The sequence below is a fragment of the Homarus americanus genome, unplaced genomic scaffold (assembly GCF_018991925.1).
Source record: "Homarus americanus isolate GMGI-L3 unplaced genomic scaffold, GMGI_Hamer_2.0 scaffold8226, whole genome shotgun sequence".
Lineage (NCBI taxonomy): Eukaryota > Metazoa > Arthropoda > Malacostraca > Decapoda > Nephropidae > Homarus > Homarus americanus.
In genome coordinates this window covers 2,981,048-3,007,989 of record NW_024717620.1, presented here as the reverse complement: position 1 = coordinate 3,007,989, position 26,942 = coordinate 2,981,048, and the positions used below count along the sequence as shown (strand labels likewise).

The 26,942-nt window shown below is 38.5% G+C and overlaps 1 protein-coding gene across 8 annotated transcripts in view; it reads left to right on the top strand.

The window, feature by feature from the left end:
• The window catches only part of LOC121858952, a 50,373-nt gene extending 32,530 nt beyond the window's left edge, over positions 1-17,843 (top strand). For 3 of the 8 annotated variants that reach the window (XR_006087578.1, XR_006087582.1, XM_042355609.1), the window contains 3 exons: positions 4,492-4,589; positions 6,089-6,265; positions 17,311-17,843. Coding sequence is in view for 2 of the 8 variants with exons in the window: in XM_042355609.1 (XP_042211543.1) it covers positions 4,492-4,589; positions 6,089-6,135 (145 nt within the window). In the remaining 6 variants the exon portion in view is untranslated. Of the gene's footprint in view, positions 1-4,491; positions 4,590-4,919; positions 5,283-6,088; positions 6,266-17,310 lie in introns of those variants that run through there. The other 5 variants (XR_006087579.1, XR_006087580.1, XR_006087581.1 and 2 more) reach the window with 5 other exon arrangements.
• Positions 17,844-26,942: the final 9,099 nt, after the last annotated feature.

Below are 26,942 nucleotides of genomic sequence, written 5' to 3'. Positions count from 1 at the left end.
TTTTCACGTATCGTCGGAGTTGTCGTTGGCTGTTTGTCAGACGGTACAGACCGTCTGACCTGATAACTCATGCGACAACTACGACAATTTACCGGAGTTGACTGAATATCCATAATTGATACTACAAATACAGTAAGATCTTGTATTTCACGAGTAATATAGACTGGAAAAATTGCACCAAATTCAAATTTGCCAAATACAAATACAGTATTACCCCGCTTTACACGGTTTCACTTTCCGCGATTTCTCATTTACGCGGTACCTTGCCAGAACCAGACTTTCACTTTCCGCGGTGCATCTACTCATATACGCGGTGAAGTATAATTTTTTTTTTTTTTTTAGCTCATAAAATTCATACAAATTACCCGGCCAGAATATAATTTACATTGCTGGAATTCTTACAATTTGATGATCATTTTGAATATAAACATCATGGATTTTGCATTAGACATACAAATTTTAGATTTAATGTAATAATTTGGTTTACACAAAGCAAATATTTTATCTTTTGTGCAAAATATATGACGTTTACATTCAAAATATTCCCTGACCTACAAGGAATCCAGATATGTCAATTATATTATCCTAACTTTAGTCTGAGGTATTATTTATTACTAAAAGTTAAAATCTAGCTTTTTCACCCAACATTTCTCTGGTAGGGAGGGAAGGTGGGGGGAGGGTTGGGACCGACCGACCATCTGGCGCGGTTGGAAGAGGGGGAGGCAAGGTGGGGTACTTTGATTGAGAGATAGTGTCGTGAAGAATATTTTTTTTTTTTTATTACCTGAAGATATTTGTTTTAGCTCATAAAATTCATATAAATTTCTCGGTCAGAATATAATTTACATTGCTGGAATTCTTGCAATATGATGATCATTTTGAATATAAACATCATGGATTTTGCATTAGACATACAAATTTTAGATATAATGCAATAATTTGGTTTACACAAAGCAAATATTTTATCTTTTGTGCAAAATATATGAAGTTTACATTCAAAATATTCCCTGACCTGCAAGGAATCCAGAAATGTCAATTATATTATCCTAACTTTAGTCTGAGGTATTATTTATTACTAAAAGTTAAAATCTAGTGGTTTCACCCAAACATTTCTCAGAGAGGTAGGAGCTAGTGAGCTGGGAAGATGGGGGGTGGGGATTTGAGTCCATTATTTGCATGGACATTAACCTGGCGACTGTATTTCTCTTAAATATTAATTGTGTGAGCATACCATCATAAAATTTAGATGTTATTTTTACTACAACATAGGTATTGTGTCGGAAAAAGTGGAGTTTGGGGGTCGGGCCAGTCTCTATTGGAATTAATCCCATATGTTCTGTTGTTCACTTCCGTTCCGCGGTACCCTGTGGGTTCAATTGACCGTGTAAATCGGGTACTACTGTATATATATATACGGTATTGTTTTTTCTTAATTTTAAGTAAAAGCGACAAGGAAATAAACTTTAAACTTTGTAAATAAAGGGCTTCATTACTAAGAGGTGTACTATACCTGTACAGTGTAGAGAGTGGGGACATCAGAACATGGGGACTCAGCTCATTACTTCTGGCAGGTGTCATGACTCACTATTAGCTGCTGGTACATAATTTTTTAGTCTAATTCCCAACTTCTGAATAGACTGTTTTTAATTTTTTATTTATATAATGTATCCATATAATGATTGTTGTCTTTATTTTCTTATTTATGGACTAAAACATTTGTCTTAGTGTGTGTGGAAGCAAGTCTAGCAGGCAGGGAAGAAAATTGAACTTAGCACAATAAAAACATGTAAGATTTTTTAGAAAACCCTCTTTTCTGAGATCAGATTTCGAGAGTTTGTACTCTCAGACCATAAATTCGTTTAACCCTTTAGTTTGATGGATTTCAAAATGAACACCACCTCTCCTGCCATCTCAATCGAGTTGGTAAAGTGTTTGCGATGTCATTTCCCTTATCCTTATTTTTCAAAATACTGTATAGAATAAGACAATAGGAAATTGTATTATAACAAGTGACAGGAATTGTGAACCTGGTAGCTCCACATATTCCCATTACAATAACAGGAAGGCTATCAATGTAAACCCAGATATGGAAGCTTTTTATGGAGTTTTCACTGTTGTCATATTATACGAGACTGAAGGGGTAAAATTAATACGGTATATTTGGTCTGACTGTACCCACGCTCCAAATAGTATCTTTACCCTTTTGTTAGATAATATGACACAACGCAGAAATGATTTTGACGACAGCCCTACCAAGACAACAAGGGTTGTGGTGTTTGTTTTGAAATTCATCGGCCCTCTCAGTGAAGACACCTCTTGGGGCGAGTGTTTCGACACCCCCCCCTGGCTTGGTGTTCGCCGAGGCCAGGGTTTAGGTAAGGCTGGGTGATCGGACGCAGACTAGTTCAGCAGTGCGGTAACGAGGCACTACGATGGTGAGGTTCACATTCCACCACCACAACACTCCGAGACTCATAGCACACGAGCACAGGAAGGAACTTATTACCAACTTTTAACAATTATTGAACATAACTGAAGGTAAAGTGACTAGTTTAATGCGCGGCATCCAGCCTTTTAACACAGCAAACAGGAATTAGTCTCTCTCTGTTTTCACTGGAGGTAACATCTTGCTTGAGACTCTCTTCAACTAAACGCTTTTTTTCTGTGTTTCCAAGCAAATTATTGGTCATTTTGAAATATATTTTACATATTGACAATATATAATGCAGTGCAGTGTTGATTTAAAGAAAATAATCTTGAATTACACCAAGAGAGCTAAAATTTTATGGGTGAAATGGCGCCATGGGGTGACTTCTCTTCCACCCCAATGCCTTCTCTTTTTCCTTCTCCTCCACCCTCATTCTAAATCCCATCATCATCATCATCATACAGGAGCCTTCTACATACACACCTCAAAGTAAGTGAACTTTTCTACCATTTTTGTTGAATTTAGGAAATTTTCGGTGAGCTGGAACCAATTACTCAAAACCTATTGAAATAATGGTTTCTCGTTAATCTAACTTTTCGCTTAATCTAAGCGACCTTCTGGAACGGATTGAGTTCATATATATATATATATATATATATATATATATATATATATATATATATATATATATATATATATATATATATATATATATATATATATATATATATATATATATATATATATATATATATATATATATATATCTTGATAAAAATCACACGGAAAAATGGAAACAACGAGTACCTTAGCTTTCGCTCTTTTATTCAAGACATTCAGAATTTATCAAAAAAATATATATATATATATATATATATATATATATATATATATATATATATATATATATATATATATATATATATATATATATATATATATATATATATATATATATATATATATATATATATATATATATATATATATATATATATATATATATATATATATATATATATATATATATATATATATATATATATATATATATATATATATATATATATATATATATATTTCATGTAAATCCACAATGAAAACGTGGATAAGATAAATCTTGATAAAATCACACGGGAAAATGGAAACAACGGAGTACCTTAGCTTTCGTCTTTATTCAAGACATCTTCAGAGGCAACTGAATATATATATATATATATATATACAGTAGTACCCCGCTTAACGCGGTCATTAAAACCCACAGGGTACCGTGTTAAGTGAAAACCGCGCTAAGTGAACAACAGAACATATGGGATTAATTCCAATAGAAACTGGCCCGACCCCCAAACTCCACTTTTTCCGACACAATACCTATGTTCTAGTAAAAATAACATCTTAATTTTATGATGGTACATGCACACAATTAATACTTAAGAGAAATAGAGAAATACATTCGCCAAGTTAATGTCCATTCAAATAATGGACTCGACTCCCTCCCCCTCTTCTCACACTACACTGCTGGCTCTTCCCTCTGAGAAAATTTTTGGGGGAAAACCACTAAATTTTAATCAATAATACCTCAAACTAAAGTTAGGATAATACAATTGACATTGCTGGATTCCTTGTAAGACCAGGAATATTTTGAATATAAATGTCATATATTTTGCACAAAAGATAACATATTTACTCAGGGTAAACATTATATCTAAAATTTGTATGTCTAATGCAAAATCTATGATGTTTATATTCAAAATGATCATCATATTGTAAGAATTCCAGCAATATAAATTATATTCTGGCCGGGTAATTTGTATGAATTTTATGAGCTAAAACAGGCAGGCAGGCAGTCAGGTAGGGTGGCGGGTGGGGGGTGGGGCGAATCTAAAACTAGCTCTCGAGTCGGACACTCTGCGCGTATACGTGGAAAAAAAACCCGCGTTAAGTGAAAGTTCAGCTCTGGCAAGGCACCGCGTATATGATAAAACGCGCTAAGCTAAACCGTGTTAAGCTAAACCGTGTTAAGCGGGATATTACTGTATATATATTTTTTTTTTTTTTTTCAGGATTTTTGAGCCCAAAGAAAAAGCAAGTGTGAGCCATTTCAGAGCTTCATCTGAGGGCTTCTATGGGCTAATTCTTGAGAAACTGATAACAGAGAGATGTAAGTAATAAATATCAGGACATAGTTTAAGTTTAGTTATTCTAGGTTAAAGTAGGTTAGGGTATATTAAGTTGGTTAGGGTAGGTAAGTTAGGTTATTGTGGGAATACTTTATCTATGTTTACTTATTTTAGTTTCTTGTTGTGTTATTTTATCTCAGTCTTTGGTTATTTTATGTCCTTGTTGACATAACGAATTTACTGTGTGTCTGCATACAGTAAATGTAATCCCTCAGTTTCAGATTTACTTGTTATTGTAATCCCTCAGTTTCAGATTTACTTGTTATTGTAATCCCTCAGTTTCAAATTTACTTGTTATTGTAATCCCTCAGTTTCAGATTCACTTGTTATTGTAATCCCTCAGTTTCAGATTCACTTGTTATTGTAATCCCTCAGTTTCAGATTCACTTGTTATTGTAATCCCTCAGTTTCAGATTCACTTGTTATTGTAATCCCTCAGTTTCAGATTTACTTGTTATTGTAATCCCTCAGTTTCAAATTTACTTGTTATTGTAATCCCTCAGTTTCAGATTCACTTGTTATTGTAATCCCTCAGTTTCAGATTCACTTGTTATTGTAATCCCTCAGCTTCAGATTCACTCGTTTTTGTAATCCCTCAGTTTCAGATTCACTCGTTATTGTAATCCCTCAGTTTCAAATTTACTTGTTATTGTAATCCCTCAGTTTCAGATTCACTTGTTATTGTAATCCCTCAGCTTCAGTTATTGTAATCCTCAGTTTCAATTCCTTGTTATTGTAATCCCTCAGTTTCAATTCACTTGTTGTGTAATCCCTCAGTTTCAAATTTACTTGTTATTGTAATCCCTCAGTTTCAGATTCACTTGTTATTGTAATCCCTCAGTTTCAGATTCACTTGTTATTGTAATCCCTCAGTTTCAGATTCACTTGTTATTGTAATCCCTCAGTTTCAGATTCACTTGTTATTGTAATCCCTCAGTTTCAGATTCACTTGTTATTGTAATCCCTCAGTTTCAGATTCATTTGTTATTGTAATCCCTCAGTTTCAGATTCACTTGTTATTGTAATCCCTCAGTTTCAGATTCACTTGTTATTGTAATCCTCAGTTTCAAATTTACTTGTTATTGTAATCCCTCAGTTTCAGATTCACTTGTTATTGTAATCCCTCAGTTTCAGATTCACTTGTTATTGTAATCCCTCAGTTTCAGATTCACTTGTTATTGTAATCCCTCAGTTTCAGATTCACTTGTTATTGTAATCCCTCAGTTTCAGATTCACTTGTTATTGTAATCCCTCAGTTTCAGATTCACTTGTTATTGTAATCCCTCAGTTTCAGATTCACTTGTTATTGTAATCCCTCAGTTTCAGATTCACTTGTTATTGTAATCCCTCAGTTTCAGATTCACTTGTTATTGTAATCCCTCAGTTTCAGATTCACTTGTTATTGTAATCCCTCAGTTTCAGATTCACTTATTATTGTAATCCCTCAGTTTCAGATTCACTTGTTATTGTAATCCCTCAGTTTCAGATTCACTGCTTGTCGGAGTACCAAAGTTTCATAAATATTAACGTCATGGCTGGTGACCATCAGGACAATGCCTCTCTGGACGACATGGTTGAACTGGATACTAACTACCTCACTCAGTTGGAGGAGGAAGCTGCCGACCGCTACACTGAACATGACAAGGAGTTCATGGAGGTGATATATCTTACCCTTATAGCTGTTTTATATATTGTTTATAATTAAACTTTATAAATTTTGTATCTTAGGTGCTGGCTGGGGGTGAGGATGAGAGTAGCCAACCTGAGGTGTTGGCTGGGGGTTGAGAGTGGATGTGAGAAAAACTAACCTCTCAAATGTAGTACAGTGGTACTTACCCACTGACTCAGTAGTCCTTTACCAACCAGCCTTGGTTTTTTAAAATAAGGCCAATTCACTTCAAGTAATGTCATCAAATGTTACCCGCTGGTGTAGTGTAAACAATAGTGACGTCTACATACAATCAACACCTCAACCCGCCAGGATTTGAACCCACGGCACACAAGCCTATGACTGTGACCGGGGAACGCTAACCGCTGGACCACCAGGATACTAAAAGCAGTCCTAGACTTTGTTATATTTCACACAAAGCCTGTTCAACGAGCTTATGGCGCCGTGAACCTCTAATGGGGACCACCCGTATCACTTAGGTGGTCAGAGTAACGTTTTACCAAATCCGGCTTCGAAACACGAGGATCATATATATTTCATTAGCCCAATAAAGCACGCGGACTTCTACATACAATCAACACCTCAACCCCCAGGATTCGACCCACGGCACACAGCCTATGACTGTGACCGGGGAGCGCTAACCGCTGGACCACCAGGATACTAAATGCAGTCCTAACTTTGTTATATTTCACACAAAGCCTGTTGAACGAGCTTATGGCGCCGTGAACCTCTAATGGGACCACCATTATATATATATATATATATATATATATATATATATATATATATATATATATATATATATATATATATATATATATATATATATATATATATATATATATATATATATATACAACAAAATAAATGTTAAATGAATTATTTATGGTGCATTAGGGTACTGATCACTTCAGACACAAAGACGGGCTATAAATAGCCTTCCTTATCTCCCCTCCATCTCACCCTGAGCCAGAGGGAAGGGTGGTGGTAAATAACATTTGTTTGCTTATTTTCCATTTACTTGAAATAGATTTACCGAATTACAGTTGTACCCCACTTAACGCGGTCAATTGAACCCAGAGGGTCCCGCGTTAAGTGAATAACAGAACATATGGGATTAATTCCAATAGAACCCAGCCCGACCCCCAAACTCCACTTTTTGACGACAAATAACTATGTTGTAGTAAAAATTCTATCTTAACTTTATGGTGGCATGAAAAACAAGTAATATAGAAGAGGTTAGGTTAGGAAAGATAAAGGTTAACATAGGAAAAATAAAGAATAGGTTAAAAAACGAAAATTTTTGAGGAACACTCACGGTAGTAGAAGAGATGGGTCGGCATACGGGGATGGAGGCTGGTTCCGAGGCAGAGGGCAGATTACTGCCCTCAGGTGAATCACCATTACTAGGTGAATCACCATTACTAGGTGAATCAATATCACTGTCACTTACAGTTGTTATGGCTTCCCTGACAAATCCCTCAAAATCAACTTCACTATCACTATCACTGGCTTGGGCTGGCTGTGGTGGGTTGCGGGCGAAGAACTCGGTTATGCTTTGCTGACGGCTGGCTTTGATGTTGTCATGATACACCGTGATGTACGGCTCCATAGCCTGCACCAGTCGGGTATGGAAGACGTCATGGCGTTCATCGTCAGTGTCGCTGGAAACGATGGACTTAATTTTTTCTGTTAACTCTATGAGACACTTAATATCACTATGACTTAAACTAGGTTCTTCGGAGAATGACGCACCTTCTTCCTCCTCTTCACTGGCGGGTTCTTCTTCCAACATCTCGTCGGCAGTCACTTCAGGATCTCTGATCACCTCCATGATGTCTTCGTTGGTGGTCTCGGAGAAGCCTTCAGCTGTAATACTGAGCGCAGCTTCTCTGGCAAGGTCCACTGCTACTGCAACAGTCTGAACCTGACCAGTCACAGGTTCACTCCTCCTCTCACCTGGTATGCCATGCAACACATGTCTCCATGCGTGACGAATCGTAGCAATAGTCAGCAGATCCCATGCCTCCACCAAGAAGTCTACAGCTTGTTTGACGTTAAACTTCTTCCAAAATTGTTTGACGAGAAGTTCTTGAGTCGCCGCCTCTTGTTCCTTGTCCTCGTCGCTTTTACTCTCGCTGTCGGTGTCACCCAGCTTACGCAACTCATCCTTGGTGTTGGTAGAGTCGTTCAGGAGCTTGAATTTCTTTGCCGAGTATGCAGCTTTAACATTGCAGATTAACTCCTGGTCCATGGGCTGGATTAATGACGTAGTGTTGGGAGGAAGGAAGACCACTTTTACGTTGGGGTGACGATCCATAAGTAGGGGCGAGTGTCCAGGTGCGTTGTCAAGGAGCAACAAAATATTGAAAGGAACATTCTGTTGCTCGCAGAATTTCTGCACGTCAGGAACAAAACAGTTGTCAAACCAGAAGAGGGACAGAGAAGAGGACATCCACGCCTTACGTGCAGCACTCGTCATTCCTCACCAACACATATTGGTTTACAGGATGTGGTGGTGATGCGTTTGTCTTCCTTCTTCCTTACAACTCTATGCCAGCCAACCAGATGGAAGCATTGAAGGGTTTGGGCTCTGCAATTCCCAGTTTACGTGTCACTGCTGCGTATAGCTCACGTGCGTACTCCTGCACTGAGCGCGTGTCCACCGCCATGTTGCGTCGCGCCTGACGCACCAAATAACTCACCAGCAAAGTTTCCACTTTTGCCAGCACCCTGTTCTGGCAATACCTGATAGATGAAGCACCTGCAGACTTTGTGATCTTCATGTGCTCCTTTATCTTGGCTGCATCCTTCTTTATTGTACGAATCGTAGATTCGTTGACGCCATGCTGGCGCGCGAGATCAACTTGGCGTCTTCCTTTCTCCAAATCTTGAACAATTTGGTACTTCAGCTCGTAGCTTAATGAACGTCGTGTCTTCTTTGGTTTAGTGCCGCTGGGTCCAGGTAAGGAAAGGTTTCTCTCTGGGGGTGGTGGTCCGGCGGAAGCCATTTTACGGAACAATGGATGCGCGTTAACCCGGCGTGGCCTTGAGGGATGAAACTGCCGCGGCTAGGTCAAGCGTCGTCTCTCCTCCCTCCCTCCCTCCCCGGGGTAGTCACGTCATAATACTTTAAGCCAATTACAGCTAGCAGCAGAGGGGGGTAGGGCTGCATGGCCAATCACAGTCCGAGACGTCATATGACGTCAGTGATAACGCAACAAAGACACACACTGCGCAACCTTACCGCGCCGCTTACCCAAGCGGAGGGAGGAGGAGGGAGAGGCAGGCAGGCAGGCGGGCGGGTGGGTGGCGCGTGGCGCGTGGTCAAAATCTAAAAATAGCATCCGAGCCGGACACTCACCGCGTAGCTGTGGAAAAAACCCGCGTTAAGTGAAAGTTCAGCTTTGGCAAGGCACCGCGTATATGCGAAAACGCGTTAAGTGAAAGCGCGTTAAGCGGGGTAAAACTGTATTTGTTTATTTATTTAAAAGTCATTTACTGAATATTCTATGTAAAAAATAAATTTTAAATTAATTATTTATAGGAGATAAGTATTATGATCAGTAAATATATGGTATTACTGGCCACTTCAGACACAAAGACGGGATAAAAATAGCCCATCTCCCCCTCTTCTTACAGCTGCCAATGGGACGCGTCTTGGTAATTAAATTTGATGCTTATTTTCATTGTCTAATTTATCATGTATCAAAGTAATATTACTAAAAATTGTGTAGGTAGTAGGCAGCTACCAAACAGGTAGATACTACCGCCTGGGAAGATATTGGAAGCATAATGTGTTGTCTAATGGTAGACCCTGCTGCCATATGGCATCATGAAAATTGTGACCAAGTCCCAGGTTCAGCGCTGACCTGACTTTCTGCCTCATTTACACACAATTGCAGTTTGAATTGTTCCTCTAACTTTGACAACACAACATACATACAGTATATTATTTCTCACTTTTGATCTTTTTTTACTTTTTGTATTTATTTATGGTTAGTTACTTAAAATAAGGGGACAGAATGTCTGGTGTTTGTTTGTTTATTTATTTGAGACAAGATTTGACAGTTGGCGCTGAAGGCCTGCCTGAGTGTTTATTTATCATTACTTAAGAGTGACAAAGCTCTTCTCATAATTTTCCACCCAAACGACCTGGGTGAATATAACTTACATTGGAGGGATTCTTGTAAGATAGTAATTTATTTGAATTTTTTTTTTTCCAATTTAAATTTTAATTGTTTATTCCTTGATGGAGGAAGCGGGATCCTAGTGCTGTCACTTGGTACCCCTGTACCATAACACCAGAAGCAACTGGCCAGTGTCACAAGTATATACAGTGGCCCCTCGGTTAACGAACTCAATCCGTTCCAGAAGGTCGTTCGTTAACCGAAACGTTCGTTAACCGAAACCATTGTTTCAATGGGTTTTTGGGTAATTGGTTCCAGCTCACCGAAAATTTCCTAAATTCAACAAAAATGGTAGAAAAGTTCACTTACTTTGAGGTGTATATGTAGAAGGCTCCTGGATGATGATGATGATGATGGGATTTAGAATGGGGGTGGAGGAGAAGGAAGAAGAGAAGGCATTGGGGTGGAAGAGAAGTCACCCCATGGTGCCATTTCACCCATAAAATTTTAGCTCTCTGGTTTAATTCAAGATTATTTTCTTTAAATCAATGCTGCACTGCATTATATATTGTCAATATATAAAATATATTTCAAAATGACCAATAATTTGCTTGGAAACACAGAAAAAAAGCGTTTAGTTGAAGAGAGTCTCAAGCAAGATGTTACCTCCAGTGAAAACAGAGAGAGACTGACGCCTGTTTGCTGTGTAAAGAGGCTGGATGCCGCGCATTAAACTAGTCACTTTACCTTCAATTTTGTTCAATAATTGTTAAAATGACTAAAAAATTGAATATTAAACTTTTAAAATTATTGAATAGTATAAACTTCTTGATATTTACAAAAATAGTAAGGAATTTAAGCCCTAGAACCGATTAATGTATTGGCGGACTGATACTAAAGCTGGTTGCCCGGTCAGTGCAAGCGAAAACATGTTGAGGTCGGTTCGTAAGAAGTTCGTTAAGCGAATTTTTTTTCGTTAACCGAATTGAAGATCCTTATGGAAGGCAGTTCGTTAATCGAAATTACGTTAACCGAGGTGTTCGTTAAACGAGGGGTCACTGTACAGTACAGTACAGTCATCCCTTGGTTATAGCGCCTAATTGGGACCCCGCCGATAACGAAAGTACAGAACCTATGGGATTTATTCTAATTGGTTCATTTACCCAAGACCCAACCCCAAGTTTCCCATTTTACGACCATTTAGACCCACTAAATATATATATAATTCTAAATATATATATAATGTTATGGTAAATATCAGAAACACACGTAGGCATGGCTAGGTTTATTACAAAGTGATGAAAAGGATACGCTCAATACTGTAGTCCACAAAACATGTGGCTATGCTTTTTTTATTTGGTCCCCCATCGTACGAGTCCGTTTTCTCTCACATCAGGACGCCTGAGTCCTCCGTTTTCTCTCTCTTAATCTTAGAGTGCACCAGAAACTTTACTATTTTTAGTAATGCCACAGAATTTGAAATTGCAACCCCAATTGCAACAGGGGTTGCAATTGTTGAGGCAACTACTGTAGATACGTCTGATTACAGCAAATGTGTTATTGTCAATTTGTAGGTGAAAGATTTTATCCTCAACAGATGTAGGTTAACATTTCACCTGTAAGCAAATGCTTAAAAAAAGCCTAAGTAAGGAAGCATATTCCTTTAACACATAATATCTGACCAGTATGGGGAGGATCATCATGTCTCCGTCAGGGGGTCGTGGAGTGGTGGTCCAGCAGGCGTCACGTTTTGGGGGGGGGCACGGACATATATGCGATCGGACGTTGTTCGGTCGGACGTTAACCGGCGCATGACTGTAGTTCCCTTTATAGGTGCTGATTCTTTCACTACATCACAAATACGTTCCTTGTGCTTCAGAATAGTGGATATGATCGAGTGCGAAAACCCTAGGTCGCGTGAAATTGTTGCTGCAGTTTTTCCATTTTCATACTACATTATTATCTTCATTTTTGTCTCAAAAGTAATTAACTGTCTCCTTTTCTTCTGAGCACCACCAGCGCTCTCACTTGTACACTTTCCAGTGATGGTAAAGTAAATTAAATACGAAAATAATGTCAGTACACAGTGTGATCAATTGCGAATACAACGACAGCCAAACACCAACTAAGCGCTCCACGCTGTGACCCAAGCCACGCTCTCGTACGGGACGGAAACGTTTCGGTATGGAAAATGCGTGCATCATTTTAAAATTTTATTGGTCCTGACTACGGCGGTCGTATGTGCGGATGGTCATTACGGACTGAGGCAGGTTGTAAGTGCGGGTGGTCGTAAGTTGGGAAGGAGCTGTATATATATTGTACAGTAGAACGTCGATATAACACGAGATACGTTCCAAGAGGGGTCGCTTTTAACCAAATTCGCACTAAATCAAAATGTTGCTTCAATGGAATAATTTAGTTTGGTACTTGAGAGAAACAAAATACTGAAAAGACTGAGAGTCTACCCAGATGCACCTCAGCCCATCTCGTAGAATATACAAAACATTGCTTTTTGTAGTATTATGTTAAAACAAACACTCATAAATCAACACAGCTAAAATTATGGGACATGAAATGGTCTGTTTACTAGCAATTAGTTGATGTAAAGATTAAAGTGGGGGGAGGGAGAGAGGTGAGGTGATGAGTTTGAAAGTTGATGCCAAGGTCTAATGCCTATTTATTTATCTGTCCTTAAGAGTGACTTTTAGTTTTTCTCTTGTAAAATGTCACTGAATTGACGTGTTCTAATTAATTTTATTATAAAGGGCTAAAATCTTATCTCGTGCAAAATATTGTATATGACATTTATATTCAAATTATTCGCTGTCTTGCAAGGATTCTAGCAATGCAAATTATATTCTCCTAACTTTAGTCTGTGATATTATATAAGATAAAAGTTGTAATCCTATAACCACCAAACCCTGGATGGGAAGATGGGGGAGAGAGAGGGAGTGAGGGGAGGGAGGTGACAGTGACATGTTTGACAGTTAGCGCCGAAGGTCTAGTGAAGTATTTATTTGTTTATTTATGTCCTTTAGCTTGAGTTTTTTTTTTTTTTTTTTATATAAAATGTCACAGAAGTGACCAGGGAGAATATAATTTACATTGCTGGAATTCTTATAAGAAAGTGATTAATTTGAATATAATCATGCTATAGTTTGCACAAGACAAAAATTTTAGTAATCATTTAATACATTATTTTGAGTACATGTACAGTACAGCTTTGCCCGTAGGACAGTGTAACGTGCCCAGAGAAACAATAGGCGCGAATTTTAAAATATGATGCACCAGATTGACTCGTGCAAAATTGGAAAGATTCGCTTTAAATTAAAGCATTGTCCTTAATTGTGGGTGTCGCTTTAATCAATAATCTTAAATTGAAGCGCTTTAAATCAACGTTCTACTGTATATAAATAAATAAAAGTTTTGGAACTTTTTAACCCTTTCACCCTGGGTGACGTTCCAGAACGCCCGACCGGCACTCCCCGGGTGACGCTCCAGAACTCGCACCATTTCCCGCCACTGTTTGAATGCCCAGCACAGGTTATCAGGTTCCAGTGTATCTATTTGGCTGTCATGCCACACGCTCAGCCATAGGGAAGCTTTCTGAACGTAATTGCCTACTTTTGTTTGTTTCATTTTCATTGTTTGTCCATTTTATCATGTTGTATCAAAGCAATATTGCTAAAAGTAGTGTAGTTGTATTGTAGTGTAGTATTACTATAAAATAATACTATGATTATGTTATGAATGTATTTATTTGTTGAATTATTATTATTTTATGCATTACTTTCTATACCAAATACAAGACAACCTAGCAACAGACTGCATGTGTGTTGCCGAGCACTTTGTATGATAAATAATGCAAATATAATATTCTAAACGAATTATTTATAGGAAATAAGTATTATGATCAGTAAATATATGCATTACTGGCCATCCCGGACACAAAGGCAAGCAGAAAATGGCCGCTAAGTTCGAAGTGACCACAAGTTTCAGCTGTCAAAACAACACTGTCCCCTAATCTCCCTCACCACTGCTGTCCCAGGGAAGTTTGTAGAGGGTCAATATATAGTGTTTCTTACATCTCTTTGATTGTTTTATCATTTAAAAAGGTTAAAATTTATTTTTGGTAAAGTTTGGATTTTTTTCGATTTCCCCCGCTTAGTGGATACAGCCAGCATCACCCTAGCCCTGGCCGTAGGGGTTAAGTGGCTGGGCTTGATGTAAACTCTTCTTGCTGTTTTTCCTCTATTGGCAAAACAAATACCTATACTGTATTCACATATATTAACTTGAGAGAATTTATTGTGAATTCTCTCCAGGGAACTGTAATGAGTGTTATTATTTGATTTTTATTTATTTATTTATTTGTTATTGTAAATTTTATCTACTATGAACTAATTATTTTTATTTTTGTTACATTTTCGCCCCCCAGGCCCCGATGTGGGTCAGTGACCTGTGCCTGGGTGGGCTAATCCCTGTAAAAAAATAAATAAAAAATAAATAAAACTTGAGAGAACACTTGAGTTACTTGTTCACCCCTGATAAAGTGGTAATAATCTGATACACTCTCCAAGCGTGTCTCCTCCTCCGGGCGTTAGAGAGGAGAGGACGAAGCGTGGGAGAGGATGTGACAAGGCGTGAAATGTTTTGATTCATCAGCTAACCTAGCTCGACCTCTGATAGTTACAAGCTCAGCCGTGAATAATCGTCAACAACCGAGTCCTTGTTGAATAACTCGGTGAATAAGTTGGTGTTAATCATTTGGGTGGATATTTGGTGTTATTCATTTGGGTGGATATTTATATAAAGCAAAGGTGCTGTTACAATGCTGTAAAACAGGCTTTTAGAAGTGAGACAGATTGTATGAGTATGGAAACACAGAGGAAAGCAGAGATAATAATCAGGATAGTTCAGTGATGTTTGTTTTGGTTAAATCAGGTCAGGTCATCAGAATGTAACATAGGTAAGGTTAGCTTAAGTTAATTCAGGTCATTAGAATGTGGCAGAAGTAGATACAGTTGCCCAGGTTACGTTAAGTTAGATTACATTTAATTAGTCTAGGTCATCAGAATGTGGCAGAAGCAGATACAGTTGCCCAGGTTACGTTAAGTTAGATTACATTTAATTAGTCTAGGTCATCAGAATGTGGCAGAAATGGACACAGTTATGCAGGTGACACCATAGAGACACATGTGCCTTCATGAACATCTTGCATTGAGGCTTAAATCACCGCTGAGCTTACAGACAAAATTTGTACCATAAATCAATTTGGTGGGCAGTACATTAACCACATTCTCATTATAACGTTTAAAAAAAAAAATAGGTACAATCCCCTTCACTAGTGCATTTACAGGGGCTCATCATATAGCTTAGGTACAGTCCCCTTCACTAGTGCATTTACAGGGGCTCATCATATAGCTTAGGTACAGTCCCCTTCACTAGTGCATTTACAGGGGCTCATCATATAGCCTAGGTACAGTCCCCTTCACTAGTGCATTTACAGGGGCTCATCATATAGCCTAGGTACAGTCCCCTTCACTAGTCATTTACAGGGGCTCATCATATAGCCTAGGTACAGTCCCTTTCACTAGTGCATTTACAGGGGCTCATCATATAGCCTAGGTACAGTCCCCTTCACTAGTGCATTTACAGGGGCTCATCATATAGCCTAGGTACAGTCCCCTTCACTAGTGCATTTACAGGGGCTCATCATATAGCCTAGGTACAGTCCCCTTCACTAGTCCATTTACAGGGGCTCATCATATAGCCTAGGTACAGTCCCCTTCACTAGTGCATTTACAGGGGCTCATCATATAGCCTAGGTACAGTCCCCTTCACTATAGCGCATTTTTTCCCAGCTGAGAAAAGATGCCCCGTCCCCCTCCTCAAAAGTTACAGCTGATTGGCTGTTGCAACCTGTCTGATTTTGTCCTGAAGTAATGATGTTCCTGTAATGAGTTTATTCATAATCGTTGGGATGACTGTTTCTGACGAGAAAGATATTTAGCTAAATTATATAAAGATACATACATTCATTATTTCAAACATAAGCACGTAGGAAGTTTATCAGAAGCATTTTACATGAATGAACTATAAAATTTTGGTAGCAAATTCACGCTTTTGGACGATGCATTTAATATATACTTATTTTTACCCATAATAAGGCATACTAAGACAAAATACGTATCAGTTATACTACATTATGCAAAAACAAAATTTTTAAAGATAAGAATCACATTGAAATATGACACGACCGTCAGCAGAGGCCCACGCGGGGATAACTCGAGAAAAAATAAACTTTTCCAAAAATAATAATAAAAAAAACGGTGGCGGGAATAGTCGGGTGTTCTGGAATGTCACCCGGGGCCTAAGGGTTAATATAGTCCGCTAAATAGATACTTCACTGAAAAAGTAAAGTTTAGTTGTAAATTATTTTCTTGTGGGGAGATATTTCCTCTGAAACAACCGTACAAAATACTGTAGTAATAATAGTAAGAGTTATGTAAGAATTTTTCTTTCTATTTTGTTAGTCATTTTATGTGATGCAAGAATAGCCTCTTCTCTTCTAAAATTTGTAAACAAACAGATCAATTTACCCTTTTGAGATCCATGAGTCAAACCCAGGTGTTCTATAAAAAACATAAATGTATATTGATTTTTTTTTATTTTCTTTCTACATTGCATTTGTTCACTTAACCCCTTGTCTACGGGTTCATCTCTGAGCTTAATAAAATCTTCTGTCGTTAGCCAAATAAAATATTAAAAGTGGTTTCCCTGTAGTGAAGGGGTTAGTGGAGATAGTCTACTAACCCCTCGTGTATGGGGTCGCCGCTGAGTGTAAGTGAATATAATACAGTATTTATGTAAATCTTATATTATTTCTTTCATTCTGAACAGCACTGTCGTAAACCAACACCGCTGCCGCCAATCCTGCCAGCAGAGAGCGGCGACCGCAACAGACACCGTGGAGGTTTCCGAGGCAGAAGTCGAAGCAGTTACCATAACGACCGGCAGGGAGGCTACGACCATGACAACAGACAAGGCTCTAGGGACAACAGCAGAGACTATGGAGGAGGAGATAGAAGAAGGGAATATGGTGGGGGTCACAGGGACTATGAGGGAGAGAGGAGAAACTACAACAATGACAGGAGAAATTTTGAAGGTGACAAGAGGGAATATGGTGGCAATAAGAAGAATTATGATGGTGAAAGGAAAGGTTTTGGTGATGGTGGGTTTGGTGGTGAGAGGAGAGGTTTTGGTGGTGATAGGAGAGGTTTTGGTGGTGATAGGAGAGGTTTTGGTGGTGATAGGAGAGGTTTTGGTGGTGATAGGAGAGGTTTTGGTGGTGATAGGAGAGGTTTTGGTGGTGATAGGAGAGGTTTTGGTAGTGATAGGAGAGGTTTTGGGGGTGGCGACAGGCGAGATTTTGGGGGCGGCAGGCCGACAGGCGAAATCTCTGGGGAGCAGACGAGAATCTGGGGGCAGAGGAAGAAGGGGTGAGGCGAGATTTTGGGGGCGGAGACAGGCGAGAATCTGGGGGGGGCGAGAGGCGAGATTTTGGGGGCGGTGAGAGGCGAGATGCTGATGACGGTGATAGGAGCAGCAGACATCAAGAATCAAGAACATCATCTTACTATGGGAGCATTGGTGGGAAGGAAACAACATCTAATTATTAAATGTTCAGTTGTGGTTAAGAGCTTAAGAGTGTGCTTATAAGTATGGTTAGGAGTTAAAGGTGTGCTTATAAGTATGGTTAGGAGTTAAAGGTGTGCTTATAAGCATGGTTTAGAGTTAAAGGTGTGCTTATAAGCATGGTTAAGAGTTAAAGGTGTGCTTATAAGCATGGTAAAGAGTTAAAGGTGTGCTTATAAGCATGGTTAAGAGTTAAAGGTGTGCTTATAAGTATGGTTAAGAGTTAAAGGTGTGCTTTATAAGTATGGTTAAGAGTTAAAAATGTGGCTGAGGGTTAACACTATCCCTTAGCTATTTACCTTTTAAACACAGAGTTAATGTCATGTTTACACTTTGGAAAATCATATATGACTAATGAAATGTAGATATAAAATGAAATGTAAACAAATAGTGTATACAGAAAAATCATAATAAATATACAAATTGTCGAGCATTTACGTCATAACATTCCTGTTTTCGACCGTCACATAGTGCCAGAGAGAACACTTTGGCCTAATGCAAAAACACTGGCTGTGAAATTAGTAGCTGACAATTTGAACATTCACTTATGATATTTACATTTTATTTCATGTCGTACATTTATCAGGAATTATCGTTTTTCCTTATATGAATTAAAATCCCTATTAGGTGTGAGTTTGGCCTAGCCTGTATCACCGACTCAAGCATCAGCAATGCATCAGCAACATTTGTAACCTTAGCTGTAGAATTTATCCAGTACACATGTGTTTGACTCTATAAGGGAAGTAGTCAACCCTTATATGGACTAAGAAATGAGAAATTTTAAATGGATTGATGGTTTGAACAGAAGTTTAAAGAGGTAAGCATATAGAAGAATATTAAATGGGAAAAGAAAGTAATGGAACAAGATTGTTAAAGTTGTGGTGTGTGTGAGAGATCAAAGAGTACTGCAGTGTGGCCCATGGAAAGTAGTACCACCATTAACTATACTTCCCTGTATGGCAGTCAGGGTTGGATAATTTAAACCAAATACTTTAAACCAAACATAAATCATTGAATTTTTTTTTGTAGTCTCTGCCTTTTTCATTGTTTTTAATGCATTTTTTTTTTCCGGATGATAAGATGACTGTTACTAATAAATTTGAAGCCTTAACCAAGCATATGGAGACAACCTACTTCTTAACACAACTTCTTACAGTCATGTAATGTATCCAGACCAAAAAAATTAATTGGCAGGTATTTTCATGCTACTACCAGTCCAACTCCTACCTACACTGAAACCTCAAATTAGCAGACTATATGGAGAAGGTCTGTTATATTGAGGGTCTATTATATGTGAAACCTCCATCTAACAAACTATATAAAGATGACAGTCCATAATATCAAGGGTCTGTTAAAACCCTCATCTCATGGCTTATGTGAAAAAGGAAGTCCATTATGCAGAGGTTTCACTATTTTCCCATGGTTTTTGACAACCCTGATGGTAGTGCTTGCAATATAGCCTGTGGAAAGTATCACCACTGACAGTACTTACCTGTATAATGTCAGTACACTTTACCCTCATTAATTTGACAAAAAAGGATTTTGGCTCGCTCGAATTACCGAAAAATCAGAATTAACCAAGTTCGGAATATTTTTACATTCAACAATTTCCGAATTTTTGTGTTCAATTATTCATTCGTTTTCTGTTCAGATTTTGTACCTTGCCTTGGCTGCTACATAAAAGAAGTATTTATAATTTTTTTGAAAACAAAAATATTCTCAAAATGTAAATACAGTAATAATAAAGTAAATAATACTGTACAGTCATCCCTTGGTTATAGCGCACTTAGTTATCGTGATTTTCGTTATCACGCCTGCATCAAAATCTGCACACCTGCTGTTATAGCGCATTTTTCAAGCCAGGAATTTCGTTATCACGCACTTGCTTCCAGGTGTATTGTTAACCCCTTGCTTCACCTACATCTATTGAGGATAAAATCTTTCACCTACAAATTGACAATAACACATTTGCTGTAATCAGACATATCTAAGTTGTCTCAACAATTGCAACCCCGGTTGCAATTTCAAATTCTGTGTCATTACTAAGGAATAACGAAGTCTCGGGTGCACTCTAAGATTGAGAGAAAACGGAGGACTCAGGCGTCCTGAAGTGAGAGAAAACGGACTCCTTTGATGAGGGACCAAATAAAAAAAGCATGGCTGCGTGTTTTGTGGACTACAGTATTGAGCGTATCCTTTTCATCACTTTGTAATAAACCTAGCCATGCCTATGTGTGTTTCTGATACTTATCATAACATTATCTATATCTGTAGTGGGTCTAAATGGTCGTAAAATGGGAAAATTGGGATCGGGTCTTGGGTGCCTGGAATCAATTAGAATAAATCCCGCGGTCCCAATTAGGCGTGATAACCAAGGGATGACTTTACTATAATACGTAAATGTGACACGACGAGGTGACGATGCGAGGGGTGAGGTGACGAGGCAGGAAGTGAGGTGACGTGACAAGTCACTTACACAATTTACACGTTAACGGCACTTAGACAACCAATCAGTGAATAAACCAGGGCATGTGGAGACGCATTATAGACTCCAATAATATTTATTAAGTTCTCATAAATATGCTACAAGACAGATCCTGTGGTAAGCACCAACCCTCTTGAGCAGTGTCAACAATGGTGCTTGAGTGTTGGTAACGTTATTAGGGAGAGCAGGTCAGTGGGACCAATCGGCTGTTACCGCTCTAAATAAGAGACTGAGAATATGCTACTGCGCAATATGTCATCTGGGATTGAGTGGAAATTTTGGGGGAAAGTTATTTATTTTTTTTATGGTGTTTTAATAATCTGGCAACAAATGAACCGAAATGATATTGGAATTATGGTGAATTGCATACTGTCGTTATAAAGTGTTGGTGGGCTGCCAAGCATGAGGTGGTGAGATGTCCTCCCTTCTTCCTTTGCCAAATATAGTTTTGTACAGTCTCTCAATATAATTCACATTCTATTACTATAATTAATTCATCTTAATCTAATTCATAGTACAGTATATTCCTATAATAATAATTGACTTTGGAAATGCTCAGTTATTTCAGATTCATTCCCAATTCAAATCATTTGTCTTTTTTAGAAAATTACAAATTAAGCCCAAATCCAAATTAACGAGGGTACAGTGTACTTGCTATACTGTATAGCCAGTGGAAAGTGTCACCATTGTCAGAACTTACCTGTATAATGGTATCCAAGACTAAGTAAATAACACCTTCATAATTAGTCACTGAAGTATAAGTGATATGACATTAAGTGCTCTTGTTAGTTTGTCCAATAGTATTACTGTATACAGTATTTGTGTACTAAGTGAGGGTGGCATGGTGGTATGTAGACTACTGAGTATGAGGTTTACAGGCTAATCTTCACAGGATTTATGGTATATTGTACAAATAAACTCCTTAAAATAGTATGGAGTCATCTTTGAGGATATGATGAATAAATAAATAAAGAAGGTTTTATATTACTGTACAACTATTTAGTATGACAATGTCGAGTGAAATAATTTATAAAGTATATGTTTCTCTGGTTCCAATAATTTTTTTATGGAGGTTTTTACTTCTCATAATGCAAGTGAAGTAACTTGTAATTTGAGTAAAACATTGTGCCTATCTTAACACAAATTAATCCATTTTTTCATATATGCTCATAATTTAAGTTCATTACTTTACTGAGGACTTGCATGTTGCACTCTTCCCTTGTAAACTTTGTCTCATGAAGAAATTTACAATAATAAAACTATAAATATCTATTGTGTTACAACAAATCAGTTTTACCTTGTACAGTTGGTCCTCATATTACGCGGTCCCGCATTCCGCGTTTCACCGTTAACGCGGTGCCTTGCCAGAACCTAACATTCTTACATTCCGCGGTCGCGAACGCCATTACGCGGAGAGTGTCCGGCGCGACGCTATTTTTAGATTTTCCCCACGCGCCACCCGCCCGCCCGCCTGCCTGCCTCTCCCTCCTCCTCCCTCCGCTTGGGCAAGCGGCGCGGTAAGGTTGCGCAGTGTGTGTCTTTGTTGCGTTATCACTGACGTCATATGACGTATCAGACCTGTGATTGGCCATGCATCCCTACCCTCCTCTGCTGCTAGCTGTAATTGGTTTAAAGTATTATGACGTGTCCACCCAGGGGAGGGAGGAGGGAAGACGACGCTTGACCTAGCCGCGGCAGTTTCATCCCTCAAGGCCACTCCGTGTAAACGCGCATCCATTGTTCCGTAAAATGGCTTCCGCCGGACCACCACCCCCAGAGAAAAACCTTTCCTTACCTGCAAAGCATAACAGATTTCTTCACCCGCAACCCACCACAGCCAGCCCAAGCCAGTGATAGTGACAGTGAAGTTGACTTTGAGGGATTTGTCAGGGAAGCCCTGACAACTGTAAGTGACAGTGATGATGATTCACCTAGTAATGGTGATTCACCTGAGGGCCAGTAATCTGCCCTCTGCCTCGGAACCAGCCTCCATCCCCGTATGCCGACCCATCTCTTCTACTACCGTAAGTGTTACACAAAATTTTTAGTTTTCTAACCTAACCTTTATTTTTCCTATGTTAACCTTTATCTTTCCTAACCTAACCTCTTCTATATTACTTGTTTTTTCATACCATCATAAAGTTAAGATAAAATTTTTACTACAACATAGTTTTGTGTCGTCAAAAAGTGGAGTTTGGGGATCGGCCTGGACTCCATTTCAATTAATCCCATATGTTATGTTGTTCACTTTACGCGTTCCTCACTTTCCGCGGGACCCTCCGGGTTACATTAACCGCGTAATATGAGGACCAACTGTACAGTATTTCCTGAGTTTTATGTTTTGCCCATCATTTACCATATTCAGAGTACGTTGTAAATATTGTGTACAGTATAGTGTTTTAGAGATGTAAATATTATCGTAACTGCTAACCTATCATGTTGAATAGCAGAACGTAAATGTAATAATTAGCCATAAATTTAGTAAGTTAGCTTAATGATTTATCAATTCATGATTAGTCTAGCCTGCTGTTTCCATGATGACACTTTCTTGTAATATTTCCATTATAATCGTTAATTGTATTCAATAAGTAATATTAAGTTTGTTGGTTTGCTGTAACAGTCGCTTTTCCTTAAGTAAGCGTGACTGAAGCCAAAATGAAAAAAACACAGGAAGGTGAGAGGAGGCTACTAAGCAAGCATTACTTGGTTAGTAATGGATTTTGATGATTTTCTCAACTGTTACATCAAGTGATTTATTGGTAATGAAACAGACTATTCAAGGTACACTCAATTTCTTCTCTAAACATGATAAATTATTGTATGAACTAATAGATGATGAAGATGAGTTGGCTAGAGAAATGATTGCTAGTGTACAATATAAACAAGGAATTAATGTTTATCGCTCTAATAGATGGACGGATAATACCCAGTTCACGGTGAATGAATCTACAAAAGCCAGTGGATGTTAAGTTACCTCCACTAACCTTGCCAACCTTTGATGGTGGCTCAACTAAGTGGCTAAGCTTCTGGGAACTTTTTGAGCATTCAGTATCTAAAAATTTGCATATTTAAATGGACAATTACATGGAGAGGCATTGCAATTAATTGGTTTCAGTGTGGTTGAAGCTAGTTATCTTCCTGCAATCAAATTATTAACTAATACAAATGGACAGGAAGATTTAATCAAAACAGCTCATGTTACCAACTTTAGTAATATCATTCGATCAACTCATTGTGTTTGTGAAATGAAAATTTTCGCGAATGTAGAATGTACAGTGGAATCCACACATGCTTTGAACACTACAGTAGGTGAGTTATGTGCTGTGATCATAAATAATAAGTTACCCTTCACTTTATCTGAAATAATTAAAAGAGAATTGAAGGATAAATGGTTTGATTTAGATGTGTTTTTTTTTTTTTTGCGAGGGAAATGGGCAGGAAATATTTCTAATTTATTACCACTACCAAAATTATCAAAATTTTTCAATATATTGCATGACGAAAGATTTGTTTGGGTCAAGAGGCATTTAATAAGGGGAGAAGCCAGGTTATTGCTCTAATGAGAGGAAAGGTTCCAAAGAAAGTGTTCATCACAGGAGCAGGGTATAGGAAGGTGGCGCTATATGTGGAGGGACCAATAATGTGTCTCAAGTGTTGCAGATGGGGACATAAGGCCTGGAGCTGTCAACTGGACCCATGTTGTAGATTCTGTGGGAAGAGGCACGAATCTAGCAACTGTAAGGACAAGATCAAAGCAGGAGAGAAAGTGAAGCCTTGTTGTTGTAATTGTGGTAAAACTCACAATGCTAGTTCAATTGCATGCGAGATGAGGCCACGTATGAGAAGTGACCAACGAAGGAATTATTCAGAGAACACTGAAGAAGTACACTGTGGTTTGACAGTGACAAGACAGCAGGAGAACACACAGACAGTGGAGACAGTGATCCCTGAGAATGCCTGGCATGAAGATTCAAGAAGGATAAGGACTGAGCTTGCGGCCGGAAGAGTTGTTGATGCCAGGAAGAAACAGAATAATAAACAAGTAGCAAGTGAGAGTAGTGGTGCAGCCCTCCAGGTTAGTGATAAAACTGTGCAAGAAATTCTGGGAGAAGAGGTGCGTAAGATGTTTCAGCTTTTGCAAAAGTTAGGTCAGAAAATAGAAGTACAGTCAACCCTCACATTACGCGGTCCCGCATTCCGCGTTTCACCGTTAACGCGGTGCCTTGCCGGAACCTAACATGCTCACATTCCGCGGTCGTGAACCCCATTACGCGGAGAGCGGCTGGCAAGCCGCGCCATTTTTGGATCCAAACCTCCCGCCATCCGCCATGTTGTGTAAGAGGCGCGAAAATGGTGCGCACAAGGTCGCCCAGTCATCAAAACATTACCAGTTCTTCACCCGCCACCCACTACAGCCAGCCCAAGTCAGTGATAGTGATAATTATAGTGAGGATATGGACTTATATGAACTTTGGGGGGTTTGACAAAGAGGCCCTGCAAGCCTCTGTGGTGGATAGTGATACAAGTGATACAGGTGAGGGCCAATAATCTGCCCTCTGCCTCGGAACCAACCGCCCATCCCCGTGTGCCCAGCCATCTTTTCTAATATTGTAACTGTTAAAAAACCTAATATTATTGATATTTCTCTTAATTATTAATTGTGTGTGCATGCCATCATAAAGTTAAGATAATATTTTTACTACAACATAGTTGTGTGTCGTCAAAAAGTGGAGTTTGGGGATCGGCCTGGACTCCATTTCAATTAATCCCATATGTTATGTTGTTCACTTTACGCGTTCCTCACTTTCCGCGGTACCCTCCGGGTTACATTAACCGCGTAATGTGAGACCCAACTGTAATAGAGAAAAGACTTGATACAGTGATAAATAAAGAAAGGGAAAACAAAGCTGTGAATATTGTAGAATTAGAAGGGAAAGAGGAAAGTGAAGAGCTCCAGCTTGTGAAAAATTCAGTGCTTAAAATAAGTATTAAAGGGAAGGAGAGGAAAATAAAGGATTGTGTAGTGCAGGGAGCAACAACTGAAAGTTTTAAAAATGTGTTGGTAAAATGTAAAGATGCTGATAAAGAAAAACTTTTGAGGAAATGGGAATCTGTGCAGGAGGATTGGGCCTTCTTAAAGAATCTGATTGGAAAGGATATAAAATTTGTAAATATTAATCCTGGATCTAGCTAGCCTTAAGATAATGTCCTGGAATGTTAATGGTCTACGAAATAGAGTGACAGATGTACATTACTTTACCCTTAAAAATAATATTGACATAATTTCCCTTCAAGAGACTGGGGACAGGAAAGGCGACCTGCTTAAACTGTCTGGATATAAGGGATTTCATCTCTATTCGGGTGAAGGTATAAGAGGGGTCTCAACATACATTAAGAATTCCATACCAGCAGAACTAGTTGGAAGCCCGAGTAGAGTACAAGGAATAGAAAGCTTCTGTATAAAGTTATATTTGAAGGAAGGAGAATTGAACATAGCAAATTTGTATATTTCTGGAGGCTGTTTTGACCTCAACCTCTTACCAGATTGCATGTTTTTGGACTCAACTTTGGCTGTAGGAGATTTTAATGCTCGACATCCAAGACTCGAAACAATGGGGAAAATTAATAGTAATGGTATAACATTTTGGCAATTTTTACAAGATCACCCAGATGCTTACCTGTTAGGAAATGAGGAAGTGACTCATATTAAAGGAGGAAGGTTAGACTATGCTTGCATGATAAGCAGTCAGGGAGTCCAGGGAGAATGTGAGATAATAAGGGAGCTAGTCAGTGACCATTTTGTTGTGTATGTTCAATTACCATTAGGGAAGAGACAGGTGAGATATAGGAGGAAGAGATTGAAACTAAACAAGGATGACACAGAAGTGTTTACCCAAAATATAGAGAAATGGTACAGAAATTATACACCAGTCTGTATGGATAGCTTTTATAATGACTTAGTTGGGGAGATAGAAAGATATTTAACTAAGTCAACACAGAAAAAGATAAATGATAAGACACATGGGGCTAGGAAACACTGCTATACCAATGACAAAATGTTGAAGGGATGGACACAAATGTTAAGGGCAGCAAATAAAGATTGGGTAAAGAATGGTAGAAGAGAAGAAGATCGGGAAATCTTCATGGATATAGCCAAAATATGTGGGCAGGCTAGGAAGGAGGCAAGGGAGAAATATTGGCAAGACTTTGCACAGCACATTGGGGAGAGTAAAAATCTCAAAGAAATATGGCAGGATATTAACAAAATTCAGAGGAAAAAGGAGTAATTTTATTAGTCATCCTCATCCAGAGGAAGAAGCTAATAAACTGGTTGACAAATGGGCTAAAGCAG